Source organism: Ovis canadensis, chromosome 1 (assembly GCF_042477335.2).
Source record: "Ovis canadensis isolate MfBH-ARS-UI-01 breed Bighorn chromosome 1, ARS-UI_OviCan_v2, whole genome shotgun sequence".
NCBI lineage: Eukaryota > Metazoa > Chordata > Mammalia > Artiodactyla > Bovidae > Ovis > Ovis canadensis.
In genome coordinates this window covers 192,545,456-192,562,301 of record NC_091245.1, presented here as the reverse complement: position 1 = coordinate 192,562,301, position 16,846 = coordinate 192,545,456, and the positions used below count along the sequence as shown (strand labels likewise).

Sequence of the window (16,846 nt, the reverse complement as noted above, 5' to 3'; positions counted from 1 at the left end):
CTAAAAGCAGGAAGCTCCAGACTTTCTCTTTTCCGGTAGGAGATAATTGTGTTGAGGTTCTCCGTTCACTTTCAAGCCCCAAATTCGATAGCTGTTCCGAACCATGTGTCTGGCCTAGAGGGAAAGGAGGACGGTCCCCTGCAGAGTTTCATTTACATGAAGGCAGTGAAGGTTGCTGTCTGAGACAGAGGAGAGGTCTAGACAAACAAAAACTTTTTTAGGCGATATTTCAGACTTATTACTGTAACAGGTTTCTTTCATCAGTCCAGAGCTTGGAGTGAATCACTGTTTTCCAAACACCCATCTGGCAACCAGTGCCCATTGCTCATGGGTCCCAGGGAAGGGCAAAGAGAGGGATATAGCCTGTGTTATACACAGGAATATATTATTGCCAACAGCCCCCTGCTTCACAAGGACTGTCCTTTAATTTGAAATTCTTTTTTATTATTAGGAAGACTTAAAAAAAATAATTGGTAGTGATAATAGGGTAGTTTTTTGTTTGGAGCAAATGAAAAAATTGGCAATCCTATATAAATTTTACCTTCTCTTTTTGTTTTCTTTTAAAATTATAATCTGTGAAATACAGAAGTGTAGGAACTGCTGAAGGAGATGATTTCTTAGTTTCCTTACAGGTTGACATCCTGGTTCTGAGACAAACTTAAATACTTCCAGTTGCAAATAGTTCTTTCAATCCGTTATTTTCCATTTGCATTGTGATTTCTGCTTTTCAAATTTCATATTTTTGTTTTTAATAATCTCCGTTTTGGGGGTTAGCCCAGGATAGTGAAGTGGTTTGCCCACTGTCCTTGTGCATAGGCCTCATAACTTTTTGGTTTAGGGCCCTTTGTCCTGCATGACACAATTTAGGTAGGGAAAAAAGCATTGAGCCCACAGAGGTTTATTTCCAGTGCTGTCTCTTCTTCTGGAATTGTGTTAGAGCTCAGCCATCGCTCCATGGATCAGCAGAGCAATGGGAGAGCAAGCCCATCACTGGCTTCCAGACCTGGCCACCTTCCTCTTAATGCCCTGGAGCTTCTCAAGGTTACCAGCGACTGACACATATCTGTGTGATTTCTCCTCGTTTCCCAGTGTTGCTGAGCCAGCTGCAAGTCTGAAACAGCTTTTCTTTTCTCTTCCTTCCCTTGTTTTCTCTTTTTCTTGAAGCACTGCAGGTACTTTGTCCAATTTGTGTTCTGCTACTAGGACAGAATTTGACAGAAAAACCTTGATTACCCACTAAGAGAAAAAGGTGACTTGCAGGGTCCTGCCTGCCTGGGTGTCCCTAGATCGGTGGTTAAGTTACCAGTCTATTGCTTTGCACTGCTTTCATCTGTGTGTTTAATCCAGCAGGAAACAGACTTTTAATTTAAGGGGGCTCACTTCAAACAAGTCCCCAGCAGGCTGACAAACCCCCATCCCAGAGTCCTCTGCTCTCCTTATTAGCAAAGACCTGCAGACAGGACCCGAGGAAGGGTTTCTCTTTGGGGAGGCCCTTGCTCTCTATTAAGGAGGGAGGGGTATGGTATTGACTGGGCTGCAGAACTGGAGTCATGTTTGCCGTCATAGTTTATTAAAAGGGGAAAAAAAAAATCAAATGTTCTTTTAGTGAATGCCCTGCACATTAGAATGCTCTAAATCCTAGGAGAGCCCTTTATCCTATTTACTGGACTCCTGTTGGCAGCATTCCCCCACCACCACGATTTCCGTGGTTCGTGATGGGGCTGTTGGAATTTGGCCTTGGGTTTGCAGCTCTCAGGTAACCAGGCAAAGGTTTAGAAATGCAAACTAGGGGGCTTGGTGGGTCGGCTGCTGTTTACCCTAGGTATTTACACTTTAGCGCCATCATCCTTGAATTAGGGGGACTTTTAATAAAGGCGATTGAGGCAAAAGAGGGCAGGGTCTAATTAGCTCTAATTAGTATTCCTCTCCTGCTTGTTCTCCATGCTTATTTAGCTACTGAGGCAACGGAGAATGAATATATCTAAGTAGTTGGCAAAAGGCCCTTTGTGCCTGCCTACCCTGGTAACTACTTTTTCTTCTCCAGCCAGCTCACGGAAATATTCTGAAGTTTTAATATAATGTGGGGTGATTACCTAGTGCTTAAATGATAATACCCCATTCACGTGGCAGTGAGCAGCTGGGCTAATGGCGGTGGGGTCGCATCGCAGGTATTTTCAATACACCGGGACTGAGGGCTGTGGTGTGTTTCTTCTTTCAAGCTGAAATGAGATTAATGACCTTTATGAATGTAAAGGAACACTTTATAGGCACCCATTTGTTTGTGAGGCTGCTGCTTCTATTGATTGCAGGGTTTGATTCCTGGGCTACATGGTGAAAAGTGTGCTTCCAGGGAAGGCTGTGACACCTTCCCTGTGGTAGATGCTAGTTCCCACCCCCACCAGTTTTTCAAAAATAGTTGCTTGTCTCTTATAAGAGTTATACTCAACTCTTACTCAGAATGATCCTGTTAAAACTCAACTTAGATTGTGTTACTCTGCCTAAAATCCTCCAGTGGCTTCCAGAAGTCTTGCCAGGGTCCTACCAGGCTCTGCATGAATGCCCCCCGACCGCCACCTCCACCGCCCCCACCTAATGCCTCTCACTACTTGCCCTCACACACTTCAGTCCCATCACTGTTCTTTGGGCAGGATCACAGGCCTTCCCTCTGCCTGGAATGTTCTCCCTGCCCATCTCTGCACCGCAGGCCTCCAAGGCCTTTTCTCAGTGTGTCCTACTCAGGCAAACTGCAACCTCCTGCCTCACGTTCTTCCTGTCTCCTTGCCTTCCTTGTTATTTCTCCTTAGCACTTACTACCATCTAGTGTACTTGCTTATCTGGTTTATTGTTCATCCTCTCCTCTGAGCATTCAGCCCCCAATCAGGACATAAGCTCCATGAAAGCAGGGAGTTTTGTTGGTTTTATTTGTCATTGTAGTCATCTGTGCTTAGAACAGTGTCTAATACTTGTTGAATGAATGGATGGACACAAGTTTTGGTACTCTGTATGCACGTGTGTGTTGGAGGCAGAGTGACCCATCCTCACCTCCTTGCCACCTTCTACAACTAGCTTTGAGGTCAGAGACTATGCATGTAGCTTGTTAGGAAGAAACAGTTGCGCACGAGAGAGAACTCACTTGAGTCTGTCCAGATTTTTTTGAGTTGGCACCTATGATACAGGTGGTTTTTGTCACCCGTGAATTGTTTGCAGGGGGATTCTAAGGCCAGGAAAAGTTGTGACTTGCCCAAGGTCAGGTAGCCAATAAGTGACAGAACAAGCTCTTGGGTCTTTCATGCCAGGATGTCCTCTCCTTATCACATGACTCCAGCCCAAATGTTCTGTCTTCTGTGAAGCCTTGTCTGTACCCCTTGGGTTGGGCAGAATGGGCCTCTCCTTCCCTCCCTTTCATTGCATGTTCTGTCTTTTAGAGGAGGCTGGAAGTTGGAGGGGATCTGCCTCACCTGCTATAAGGTAAATTGCCTGGCTCTCACAAAACAACAGCAAAAACAACACCTACCTTTAGGTCCCTGATATGGACAGAATGATTGGTACTGGGTTGATTCCTACCCACCAGCTCCCAGCATGATTTCAATGATCTTTAAAAAAAAAACACACAAAACCCTCAACTTTTTAAATATGTAAAACAGTTTTAGATTTATGGGAAAACTGAGACGTTGATACAGGGGTGCTCATATGCCTCAATTCCAGCTTTGCCTGTGGTTTGCATCTTGCGTGCACATGGCATATTTGTTACAATTCATGAACCACATCAACATGTTGTTATTAACTAAAGCCATACTTAGATTTTCTTAGTTTAAGTCTGATGTTCTTTTTCTGTTCTAGGAGCACCGTATTACATTGCGTTGTCATGTCTCCATAGGCTCCTCTTGGTTGTGACAGTTTTTCTATCTTTTAATGACCTTGACATTTTTGAGGAGGTATTTTGTAGATAGTCCCTCCACTGGGATTTGTCTGTTTTTTTTTTTTTTTAATGATTAGACTGGAGTTATGAATTTTTAGAGGAAGATCATAAGTGGTCAGTTGTCTGTTTAAAACTAAATTTTGAATAGGTAATAGGTTCACATACTTTTTAAAAGCATATCCAGTGTAGGGTGAGAGATTGCTGTTTCATTCTTGTTGCTGGTTAGTCTGGGACATGACCCCGACCTGCTTCCCTGCTCAAACCATCCCTGTCAGTTTCTTATGGGTCCATAGTATTTTTATATGTTTACTACAAACCTCCCTCCCCCAGTTTTATTGAAAGGCAGCACTAAACACACTGTTCTGCACCTTGCCTTTTGTGTTAACTTAGTGAAATCTGTCTCAGAGTGAGCGTCATACCAGTATGCAGGGAACAGAGAGCATGCACATTCTTTTTTAAAGCTGCATAGTATCCTATATATGAACTGATGTTTTTCAAACAGCAAGTCATGTCTATAAAGGTGGTGATGTTGAATGTTCTGCTGATGTCTGGCGTTCAGAAAGGCAGTAAAAATACAAACGAGACAGATCCTTTCTAGGGTGTATTTACACTTTGTGGTCACATCTTTAGACCGATGACTGTTTAATTGCTAGATCCAGCACTGGAAAGACTTTGTCTATCATGTGACGCATGAGTGGCTGTGGTTCAGGGCATGGGGAGAAGCACTCCAGTGCCTTACCATTTTTTCCCCCCAGACAACAATGATGATATGTTTTTATTTTCTGTTGTCTTGAAAACAATGAGTAAAATGTAATTCAGGATTGTGTTTCTCTCGCTGGCTTCTCAGTTGTATCTTAAAGGTGGTTGCACAGACATCAACGGCAGGGTCTGTTCTTGTCTGTGTGCTTTCCAGGGTGCATGCACACCCTACTTGCTCACTGTGTGTTTCCCACTATTCCCAGTGAGTAGTGTCCTGTCTCCTCTCTCCCTGCCATGAGGGCTGCGTCGTCTTGGGACTCACCTCTATTATCCCGTGGAGTGTTTCAGATCAGGAAACTCCAGCTGCTGGAGGTGTGCGTCAGTGGGTGCTGTGTGGCCTTCGCCACGTCGGGTAGACAGAGGTGTGGAGAGGCTGAATGGAGGGAGACCAGCCAGGAGGCGACCGCAGAAACCTGCGGAGGGCTTGGCTTGGGCTGTGTGGGGCTGAAGGAGGGTGCAGGCAGGAAGGGTTGGATTAGGAGAAACATATCATGCATCTTGAAGGAAGGATCGGCCTGGCCTGGATAAGATTGATAATAGGGAGGGATGAATCATTGAATTTTGGAAGGAGAAAGTATTTTCAGATGATGGTTTGCAGTAAATCCCTGGCTTCAGAGACATTAAGGGCTGCAGGCAATTGACACTGAGCTGGGAGTGGTCACTGTGCAAACAGTAACCAAGAAAAGTTGTGGCCACTGTCTGGGCCTCTAGCACCTATTACTATGACCTAGACACAACACTCTGACATTTGTGAACTGTAGCTGTTTAAGTTTTTATTCATTACTTCCTTCCTTTCAGAGTGCTGCTGGTGCTGACTGACTCATCCAGCCAAATCCAAACTCACTGAAATATTAATAGGTGGAGGGAGGGGAGATGCCAGAGGAGTAGCACTGGCGCTGGGGCACATGGCAGCACACGGTCTATGCTTTTGGTTCCCAGAGTGCCTGATGGGACTGGCATGACTTGTCCCTGGCAGCCGTGAGCTCCCAGGGAGCACAGCCTGGGTCATTTATCTCCGTGTCTCTAGCTTCCCCTAGTCCAGTACCTGCTGTTTAGGACTTGCATAGAGCAGGGTTTCTTGAATTTGAATTTGTCTCAACAGCAACCTAATTTTATTTTTATATTTTAAAATTAATTTTTTACACAGTTTTTAAAGGTTACTTTCCATTTTGTTATTACAAAATATAGCAACCTGATTTTAGTGGAATCACTGTCAGTGCAGTGAAACTACTATTGCATGTGAATATGTAAGAACTAACAGAAACGACTAAGAATGTAGTATGACAGATATTTTACAGTTGTTCAATGTGTTTTCATACCGGATGCCTGTCACATCTGTGGATCCTCTTTCAGGATTTTGTCCAAGGTCTTTTAGGCTAGCAAAGCAGAAGACCAGAGCCCAGTGTGATATGGGTCAGAGAGGAGAAGCCCTAATGCTCTGAACCTGCGATCTCTGATCCAAGGTCCCAGAGCTCAGTGATGAGGCCCTGGTAATTAGAAAGTGGTGTTTGTGAATTAATGTGAGTTGAGGCCGAGACATAATTGAGACATCCAACCTCAAATTCCTTTTGGACTGAGGGCCTGTTGAACACTTGGAGGACCCTGGAACTCACTGGTCACATGACCCGTGTCTGGGTGGCATAGAGACCCCATATGGGTACTTGCTTGCTGGTTCCCCTTCTGACCTCTTACTGGAAGACTGGGCTCCTTGTTATTTTTTCCAAGTTATTTTTGTTTTCTCAGGTTTTCAGCTGTAAAATTAGATGACTTAGTGAGCTGATCCTAAAGCATTTCTAGCTCCAAGGTTCTGCAGTTCCATGATTTTATAGAAATGATTTATAGGGATGATTTTATGCATCCTTTATAGAAGTTATTTTATATGTCAAAGCAAATGACATGCCACAAGAGCCTGGATATGTATTTGATAAGGTGGAGGAGAACAGGAGAAAAGTCACTTTCATTCTAGGTTTGATTCTGTCCCCTGCGCGGCTAGTGGTTTCTGTCAGATAAGGAGTTTTTTTTGTGTTTTTTTTTTTTAAGTTGTCAATGTCTATTTATTTTTCTAAGTTTGTTTATTTTTGACTGTGCTGGGTCTTCGTTGCTGCACACAGGCTTTCTCTAGTTACAGCGAGTAGGGACCGCTCTCCGATTGCCATGTGAGGCTTCTCATTGTGGTGGCTTTTCTTGTTGCAGAGCGGGGGTTCTAGGGTGCACGACGTCAGTAGTTGTGGCTCCTGGGCCCAGTTGTCTTTGTGGCTCACGGGTTTAGTTGCTCCACAGCATGTGGGATCCTCTTGGATCCAACTCATGTCCCCTGCATTGGCAGGTGGACTCTTAACCACTGGACTGCCAAGGAAGTTCCCACATCTATTTATTTAATGTCAACTTTAAATATTCTGGGGAATATTGTTTTTTTACTTGAAGTATAGTTGATTTACAGTGTTGTGTTAATTCCTGCCGTATAGCAAAATGATTCAGGTAAGGAGATTTAACCCAACAATGAAACTGACTGTTTGAAACTTTTCCTGCAGTCATTTCTCTTTTTTAACAGGCTCAGGTACCTATTTGAAAGTCTCCAAGTGAGTGGATTCATTTTAAAGTGAGAAAGGAGATTGTCAGTGTAAGCAGGTGGACGGCAAGCCCGACTTCCCTGTGGGCTGAATTCTGATAGCTTCCTGGTGAATGTTTGGACCTGCGAAGGACTCTTCCTCCTGGAATGAGGCCTGCAGGGTGATTGGTCCTGGCTTTGTTTCTCCTGTGAAATGCATTCTCAGTCCAGCGTTGTGCCCAGGAGGTCCCACTGCAGGCCTGGCAGTGACATTGGGGTCCCCAGCTCTGGTGGTATGAGGTGGGGTCCCAACAGGGTGGCAGTTGGTGGAGACGAAGTGCCCAGGGTTCCATGTCAGGGTCTCTGGCTGGGAAAAGCCATCGTTCTCACCCTCTGTGGGCTCCCAAAGTCACCCCTCTTTCTTCCCAGCCCCTCAGCTCCTGCCAGCTCCTCCCACTTTCATTGCCTGGAAGTGGGAATGAGCTGCCATTCTCATGCCAAATGGCTTTCCCTCTAGTGCCTCTGTGCAGTGACTCGGTGCAGCATCCTGCGTCACCCGACTTCTGTAGGTTTCTCTCTGCTAATGACAAAGAAGAATCAAGGAGTTAAAGTGACCAAATTAGAGAAATGTTAGTTTTAAGATGTCTTACAACCTGTATTGTTATGTTGTTTGGCGAAGCTGGGGAAGAGTCTCAACCTCCCCGTTTTCTCCTCCACACTCTTGTTGATCTTATTGCCTCTGTTTTTCCCCTTTATGATCTGAGCCCTTCTTCCTAGGGCTGGTGGCCCTGGGTTTTTCTTTTTTCCATTTATCCAGTGAGCCTCTAGGCAATGAGCAGAAGAGACCAGTGGGTCTGTTAGTGCTGTGAGGACCAAATAAATTTACATGTGTTTAGAGAGAAGCCAGTAAGTATTGCTCTTGGTCAAAAGAAATCTGTCCCAGAGGGAAAAGACTTGGGTGATGATCAGTTTCACCAAGGATACCTTTGCTGTTGCGGATGGTAGTGGGAGGGGCATACAGTGGAGAAGGGAGATGGGGGAGGAGGGGGACAATGGATTTGACCTGAATACCACACTTGAGTTTGCTTCAGGAGACCCCTCCACAGATTAATGGGATGGGGACAGAGGGTGGAGGGTAAATAATTTTTACAAGGACGTTTCCTTCTAGTTTGAGTTTCTGATATTTTTTTGAACATCAGGGATAGACTTTGAAGGGGTGGCTTTTTAATTTGGTCAAATACCTTTTTATTATCTCCCTAGATGATATGTATTTTCTTGATCTATTAGTAGATATATTGAATTAATAGATACCCTGTATCTTAAGCTGGCATCGTATTCCTCGGCTACATTCTTCTTTAAGGACTTTGCTGCTGTCTTTGGGTACACTGTGTATTTGGTGCGACAGTACCTGATTTAGGATTTTCTTATGTCTGAAGAAGATCAATCAGTTCTATTTTAATTTGCTTTTTGTGCTGTTTATGATACTTTGTCTGGACTGAGCATAGAGGGGCCTTGTTCTCGATGAGCCAGGGCCTGCTGTGTCAGGAAGAAGGCAGTGGGACTCCTGCGGGCACAGTAGAAGCGACGGGAGCTGCTAACACAAGTGTGCATGCGGTGGGTGCTTCAGAAGCCGTCAGTGTTTAGCTTCTGCAAGTGAGCAGAGGCCTGTGATCAGCACAGGGGCCTGCACCCTTCAGCTTCAGAGAGGCCCCCTGTTAGAGACGGAAGTGACTCCTCCCGCCCATGCAAAAGCCCATTAATGGAGTTTATGGCTGGAAGCTAATGGCTGCATCTTTATCTTTCTTTGAAGGTCTCAACATATGCACTAGTGGAAGTGCCACCTCATGTGAAGAATGCCTGCTAATCCACCCAAAATGTGCCTGGTGCTCCAAAGAGGTGCGTAGGTGGGGGAGGGGAGGAGTGCTCTGAGGGGCGGGGTGGGGGGCGCGGTGGGCTTCACCTCGGCAACCAAGCTGACCGGGCAGAAAAAGTGTGTGCAGGTTCTGTGAGCTGCCTCTTCCTTTCTCCCAGGGCGGAGACAAAAGAAAAGCTGCAGTTTTATGTTTTAATCCTGTTTTCGGGAAACAAGATCTTCTTTCCCTTTTGTAGGGGAACCAGTTATCATTCTTGTACAGTTTTCTGCTATTTGGTAAAAAGACCTGAGCTTGTGGAGTGAGTCTTTATAACAGTATAAAACATGCCTGAGTGGGTGGCCTGTTGGCGGATGCCGGTCATTGTTCAGTGGCTTATCTGAGGATGAATATTATGAATTGGCCTTTATGGAATGGTTACTTGAAAAGAATAGCTGCTCTTTCCTTAGACCCTGTAGGAAGGGATGTAAGTTTGGGGTGGTGATAGGCATATTGCTCTCGTAAAGCAATACAAACATCAGCGCTTGGTTGGCTAATCAGGAAATATTCAGTTTCCAAACCTACACTGCCTCTTCCAAGTGACTGTTCTAGAATTTTTTTTTTTCCCTAGTAAAGAGTAAGATTACTAAACAAGCTACTTTGAAAGAGGGCTCTTTTCAACATGTGAACCCCTCATTGTATTTGGGGCTTAATGGTACTGTTTTGTTATTAACTTTAAAACCTTTCACAGATTCCTTACGACCTGCACAACAAACCCAAGTTCCATGGCCCCTGCCTGCTTCCCTCCCTACCTTCATCTCTTGCTTGCCCTCAACACTTTAGCCCCAGGGGATGACCCAAGCGAGGGTCCCCAGAGAGCCCTGACTGATGAACACCCTCATGGTTCTCTCTTTGCTGCTTCTCCTGAAGAGCTTCCCAGATTTCCCCTCCTTCCTTTGACCAACCCCTTGTCTTCAGTTTTCAAGAGATTAGTTCAAGACTCATCTACTCCATGAAGACTTTGATGGTTTCCCCCAGACACATCTGTCTGTCCACCCAACCATGTTTCCATTCATCTATCCATCTATCTGCAATAAGAATGTAAGCTTCCCCCACCAGAAATTTAGGGCAGGGGTTTTATCTGTTTTCTTTGCTGTTGAACCTCCCATACCCAGAGTGGTACCTGGTTCATAGTATTAATAGCTGCTCAGTAGGACTGATGAAGGATTTCACTGGGTGGCCGTTTATTACATGTCTGCATGTATAGGCCACAACCGACCACCTTTCTGTCCTCTCTAGTTGGACCTCCAGCAATAGCCCTTGTAGCCTCTTTACTCTGTGCGTTTGGTTTTCATGCCTGTTTCCAATTAAATCATTATTTCCTCGAGATTCTGTGTCTTCCTCATCTTCAAAATTGGCCAAGAATCTGTCAGGAATTCATATTTGATAAAAGAGGCCAGCTAAAAAGACACCTTGTTTAGAAAACCAAAGTTGAAATCTCAGTTTCACCATAATTTACTGCTTCTTGGTATGTAAAATGAAGATGACAATTCCCACCCTCCAGTACTTTGGAAGTATAAAACAAGATCAATTCATGAGAGGGCTTGTGGATGGAACTGCTAATTGACTGAGCCTCCTGTACCTTATAGATACTTTCTCATGGAATGTGAGCCATGGTTTCTGGAAGTTGGGCTGGATTGTCAACTTTAGGTTTCTTCCTTTCCCCAAGTCTGATGTCCTGATACTGGTAGTATCTGATGACACCTTTTTATGTTTTTGTTTTTGGCTGAGAAGCACAACATATCTTAGTTCCCCAGCCTGTTCAAGTCCATGTCCCCTGTGTTGGAAGCATGGAGTCAACCACTGGACCACCAGGGAAATCCCGACTAATATCTCCAGGAGCAAATCATTGTCCTGGTCCACACCCGGGTCCCCTCTGTAGCTTACTGGGCTCTGTCTGTGCTTATAGCCTCAGCCTTGGCTAATGAACGTCCTGTGATTCCTGCGTGGGAATGCAGCTTCCCACCCACTTTGGGGGTGAACTTTCTCCAGGGCCTGAGTAGTCTCAAAGCTAAGATTGGGGCATTCTAGACTGCCCCTTAATAGGGTAAGTGTGACTGAGTGCCATAGTCATGAATCCTGGGACATCATCAAAGAGGTGAGGTTATCTGCAGAGAGCACATGATGTGGAGGGGCTGGTACCGAGTAGGGGGCTGGGTCCCTAGCCAGTGTGTTCTTGTGGATTCCCGGTTGCATTCCACCACAGATTAACCCCCAAACACATTCCATTGAGCTCCTCTGCTTCAGATCCTACAATGGCTTTCTTGTTTACCTGGGGTGGGGGGTGGGGACGCCTTACACTGCATGTAGCAAACTTGTAACCTAATTCCGTCTCCCAGGTCCCCCTCCCATTACTCTGTTCTCCCCCAGGTGTGGCCTTTGAGTCAGCCAGTGCCCTTACCACCCTTCCCCCGCCCCCACTTCATGCCACTCTGTCTGCCTGGTTCTGCTGCTTGGCTGGCCCTGTTAACCTGGCTCTCCTGTCTTCATCTTTCAACTGTGGCTTCATTTTCTCTGGTAGCTACAGATCTTACCCTCTGGCTCTAAGGTCAGAGTCTCCAGACTCTCCCCTGTCCTAGTTGAGGATGTGGCATGGGGCAGGGAGACTGCTGGTCCTTATCACACGACTCAGCCTCTGTCCCTTGCCCTTCGTCAGAGCCCGGGGCTGTTCTCCGCCAGCTTGAACACTCCCAGTGCTGATTGTGCTGCACAGCATAAGACACACAACAGATTCCGGCGGCTTATTACCTATTTTTCTGTTTTGTCCTTCACATTTCTGAAGTAGGCATTTGCCTCTGCTCTAAGAGTGTAAGTTTCACAACCCCGCTAGATGTGAAGGGGCATGTGCGGGTAAGAATGTGCGCGGGTGCTTTTATGGCAAGGCCTCGGGGCAGCCCACGTGATTTCCATTCACATTTTCTCATCTAAAACCAGTCACAGCACTCAGCCTAAGTGCATAGGCAGCTGGGAGACTTCATGTAGCTATGTGCCCGGGAAAAAGGGGGAAGGGGCTTTGTGGATCAGCAGCCTGTGCCGGAAGCAGGGCGCCCCGCATACTGGACAGAGGATGGTGTTTGGGGAGAAGTGGGCGGGGCTGAAGCAGCGGTGCCCCCCCAGGACAGAAAGCAGGGTTACAGGAGCTGGAGAGGAGACAGGCAGGCTAGGCGATGGTGCTGAGGGCTGTGGGGAGAGGAGAGGCTGTTGGGGTGTGAAGGTGAGACACCCTCAGGAGATGTGGCTGGGAGTAGTTCAGACTGCCAGGAAGCCAGAGGGAGAAGGGCCCAGGCTGCCAAGGCCGCCCTGTGGATGCTGGAAGGAATCCCGCCGGGACCAGAGCAGGGAGGCCTGGGGCGCATTGATGGTGGCTGTGGGGCAGACGTGGGAGAAGGCTGGGGCACCTGGGCTGCGGCGACCAGTCTCTGCCTTGGAGGTGGACATGGATAGAAGGAATGGAGGGGTCAGTAGGACTGGAGGTGGGAATGTGAGGAAGGAGACAGATTAGAGGCTGGGAAACTAGACCAGCTGACTGGATCTTCTGGGAGATTACCGTGCTGGGGAAAGTAGAGCGGAGGGGACATGACCTCTATTCTCCTTTAAGCTGGGAAGGAGTGAAAAACATGAGTGTCCGCTCCAGCTCACAATAAAACATAGATCTGTGGGAGAAATCTCTTTGTGGTCGTGAAAGGGAAGCATCTCAGCCCAGTGTACATGCTCCATGAACAGCCATCCAGTGCGTTAAGTGAGCCCAGCAGACCTGGCAGGGACTTGCCCATCTCCCAGCAGCCGGGCCACGCGGTGGTGTGCTGACGGTGCACAGATTTTAGTCTGTCGCCACTTACCTTCAGCCTCGCCTCCCCTCCCCCCAGATCCACGAGGGCTGCAACGGAGCCAGGGCCGCAGCCACAGAGGGCCCCAGCTTCCTGCCCCTGCCCAAGTCTCCGCCAGGCCCTCTCCCTGTTCACCAGTTTGCATTTGCTTCCCCCTCTTACCAGGATCAAGGCGTCTGCCCCCACGGTCCACACCCTCCCACCCCGCCCTGTTCCTGCTTGGGTTCCTCTTTCCCCAGGTCTGCAGTTTCTCAGCTCTTCACCCTGCTGTTTCAGAATCAAAAACCCACCTTTGCCCCTAAATACCACCCACATCTTTTTTGAGTTTTGGCTTTCTGCAGCAGGCAGTGAGGCGCACAGAGGATGTGATGACCGGCGTGCTGCAGGCGGACAAGCTGAGTGCCCTGGCCGCTGTGCCCGACCGCCGAGAGCCTGCTGAGCACTGCTCTTGGCTGCAGGAGGGGGTTTTGATTAACAAAATGTATGAGAGTTAAGTACTATTTCGGTGAGCAGTAGACCTCATTATATCCTCCGTGTGACAGGTGACAGAGGCAGTGCAGAGGGTCAGGTTGTAACAATTCTTTAGCACCAGTGTTGGAACAAAGTAAAAGCCATCTAGGTTTGGTACGCCTGCTTCTTATGTTTTTCTTTCTGATGTTATTACCGTTTGGTGACTAGAAGCCATGAAAGATACTTCGAGTTCCAGTGTGCCTTCTGTTGCTTCTCTTAGTGGGTTGCCTGTCATACAGTTACCTTCCCTGAGCCCTTTGGAGGGTTGGTGACAGTATCTCTGGAGACTGGACAGATGCTTCCTTCGTGAACTGAAACTTCTTCCACCATGGAGCTGTGGAGCTAGTGGTAAAGAACCCGCCTGCCAGTGCAGGAGACTTAAGAGACACTGGTTCGATCCCTAGGTTGGGAAGATCCCCTGGAGGAAGGCATGGCCCCCCACTCCAGTATTCTTGCCTGGAGAATCCCATGGACAGAAGGGCCTGGCTGACTGTACAGTCCATGGGGTCACAAAGAGTCGGACATGAACGCAAGCAGCTAAGCATGAGAAACCATTCTAAAACCAGTTTCCACTTTTCCATGTTGAGATGAAGTCTCATGCCTGTTTTTCTGCATCAAGCGGATAGTTATCCTCCAAGTTTGATAGGTGGCAGAAGAGTTCGGCACCTGGAACAGCAAAGGAAATGCTCAATTTAGGGGGATGGAGTCTGGGGTCACAGAGTTAGTTTCCTGCTCTGGAATTCAGCAGTGACCTTGACTGAGAAGGGAGGCAGATGATGCAAGGAACACTGAGCTTGTGTTCACAGAGCTGAGGCTGGAGAAACTTAAAACTCGTCAGGTGAACATAGGCATGAACTTAGGTGTGTGGACCTCTGACTCATCATCTGTAGAAGTGAGGGACTGGACCAGGTGATGCATCCGAGGTCCCTTCTCCCTGGAAATTGCTTTGTTCTGACACCTGGCAGAAGCTCTTGGCACATCAGACTTCAGGATGGATGTCACTCATGTGAGGAGGATTTTTTAACCATGAGTCTTCCTTTCCTTCAAGAGTTTATATAATTTGGGGTGTCTGCATTCATTGAATTTGAAGCTTAGGAATGGAGGTATTGAGACATTGTCTTTATAACATTTGTGCCACCTGGAAAGGACATAGCTCTTATAATATATGCCCTGGTCTTTGTGATTTTGGTCTCTTCTCTTTTAATGTGCATCTGCCCTTATTCAAAATTAAAATATCTAGTGAGGATCTCAGGGGAAGAGAGCGGAAGCTTGTGGTGGGTTTGTCACTCCCTGCTGGGTCTGCAGTGCTATCTGTCCCTTTCTTGGGCAGCAAGAGCCTGTGCTAGAGATCAGGCATGGCTGTCTTCAGACTCCATGCCAGAGAGAACTTCAGCTATTGTGGGCATCCCTGATAGACTTCGAGAAAGCCACCTTATCCTCAAAGGGTTCTCCAGACCTGCACACCCAGAGGTGCCTCAGCAGGTGTCACTGAGGCCCTAAAGGTCTGGGATAATGACAGGACTTGATTATATAGATAAAGGTATCTTCAAAGGATGTCAAGCTCATGAGAGAAGCCACTGGGACTGCCCCAAGTAGCAAGAAAACCAAACTCTGAAACAGGAGAAGGTTGATAGAAATGATAGATTTGATGGCCCTGAGGCTAAGTCTGGGTTTGGTATGAGTGTCGTGGTAGGCTGTCCAGTGCTGCCCGTGAAGCTGGAGCTGCTGAGCAGGGGGCACCCCTGTACTGTCCCGTTGCTGACGTGTTTGGCACTTGTAAAGTCATCCTGCACATGGCAGTTTTTATGTGGTCAGTGATGGTTCTCATGCTGGCCAGCTCGGTGGCAGGAGTTCGTGGTCTTTCCTGCTGGTGCAGCAAACTTCAAGGAAGCGTTGTGCATTGGAGTGAAGGTTTGCCACAACCTTGAACAATGTTATTAAGGAAAAATAAAGCTGTTAACAATGAGGGATATGAAGAGGGCTTTGCTCCTAACAACCTGGAAAATAAAGAAGCCCCGAATAGAGTCAGGAAAGCCAGCTACACAAACAAGGCTATAATGGGCTCTCTGTGGCTGCCTGAGCTCTTCAGGTCTGGGAGGTGTGTCCTGGACTTGAAAGTCTCCTGATGAACCTATCAGGGGAGCAGCAGGTGGCTCTGTACCTGTCCTCCCTCGGGGACTGGTAGTGTCTAGCAGAAGCAGCCTTTGAGCAGATTGACTGGGCAGCTTGGATGAAGTTCATTGCTGGTACAGGTGTCCGTGCGTCACAGGATGATCTTGCTGATGTAAATGGCTGAGGCTGTGGATGAGGAACCATGCAGCGGCCTCCCGCTTAGGGTGAAGCAGTTTGACTCTGTGACATTGTCTATTCCAAAACGCAGGCTGCACCAGGCCAAGGGGAGGGGTGTTGGGGTACCCATCACTCCGGGGAGACGGAAGATGCTTTCCTCGCCAGCTTGGTGGTGGGGATGTGCACTGGTCTGCTCAAGACATGTGCACTTTGACAACCAGAACTGGGTGGAGGACAACCAGTTCCTCAGGATTCGAGGAGCTGGCAGCAAGGCCCAGTGTGCTGCCAAGAAGTTCAGAAATTCCTTAGCCAAGTAAGCTCTGAGCAGCCCCTGAGCACTTTCAGCTCTGGACAGCTATTCAGTAATTCAACCTCTGCTTCACACAGCTTAGGACAGCGGATCCATGCCTGTAAGGCCCTTAGGAAGGTACCTCTCCTTTCCCCTATTGCTGTGATTTGTTTGTTTGTTTGTTTTTTTAAACTGCTTCATCAGAATTGCTGTATCAGAGCCCAGCTTGACTGTACAGAACCCAGCTTTGGACTCTTGCAATTTCTAGAATAATCATTTTTCTCAGCTTGTTCCACAAGTGTTTTTGGAGCCATTTATATGTATATTTATTGTGGCGTCCCTGAGGTTGTTGACAGGCAAGATCTCCTGTTATGTCAAGAGTTCAATAGACAAAATTTTAAAAAAATTCAGTTATAAACAAAATCACAGAAGCTCAGAACAACACATCTGGTTTTACTTACTTAAAAATACTTCAAAGTCTCCTTGACTTCCTGGTGTTGACTCTTGCAGAGGCCCTACTGGGCACCTACTGGCTTTGGGATATTGTCTGAGTGACGGTTTCTCGGCCACTTGTATCTTTCAAAATTTTTAATTATGCAACTTTTGACCGTATCAGTTGTTTTCTCCTGCTTATCAGGCAGACAGGCACATTTTTAAAGAAGCATTTTGACCATTAAAATAACAGTGCGGCCAAACATTTTACTGTGTGTGTTTACAACTTACACGATGCTTCCGTATCCAGCACCTCAGTTCTTTATTTAATTCTCATAATACTCCGTGAGGCATTTGGGGTGG

General features: G+C 47.0%; 1 protein-coding gene across 1 annotated transcript in view; it reads left to right on the top strand.

Annotated features, from left to right (window-relative positions):
- Positions 1-16,846, top strand: part of ITGB5 (integrin subunit beta 5) — a 112,657-nt gene that overhangs the window by 1,661 nt on the left and 94,150 nt on the right. The window contains exon 2 of the mRNA XM_069556105.1: positions 9,037-9,122. Coding sequence (XP_069412206.1) covers positions 9,037-9,122 — 86 coding nt within the window. The remainder of the gene's footprint in view (positions 1-9,036; positions 9,123-16,846) is intronic.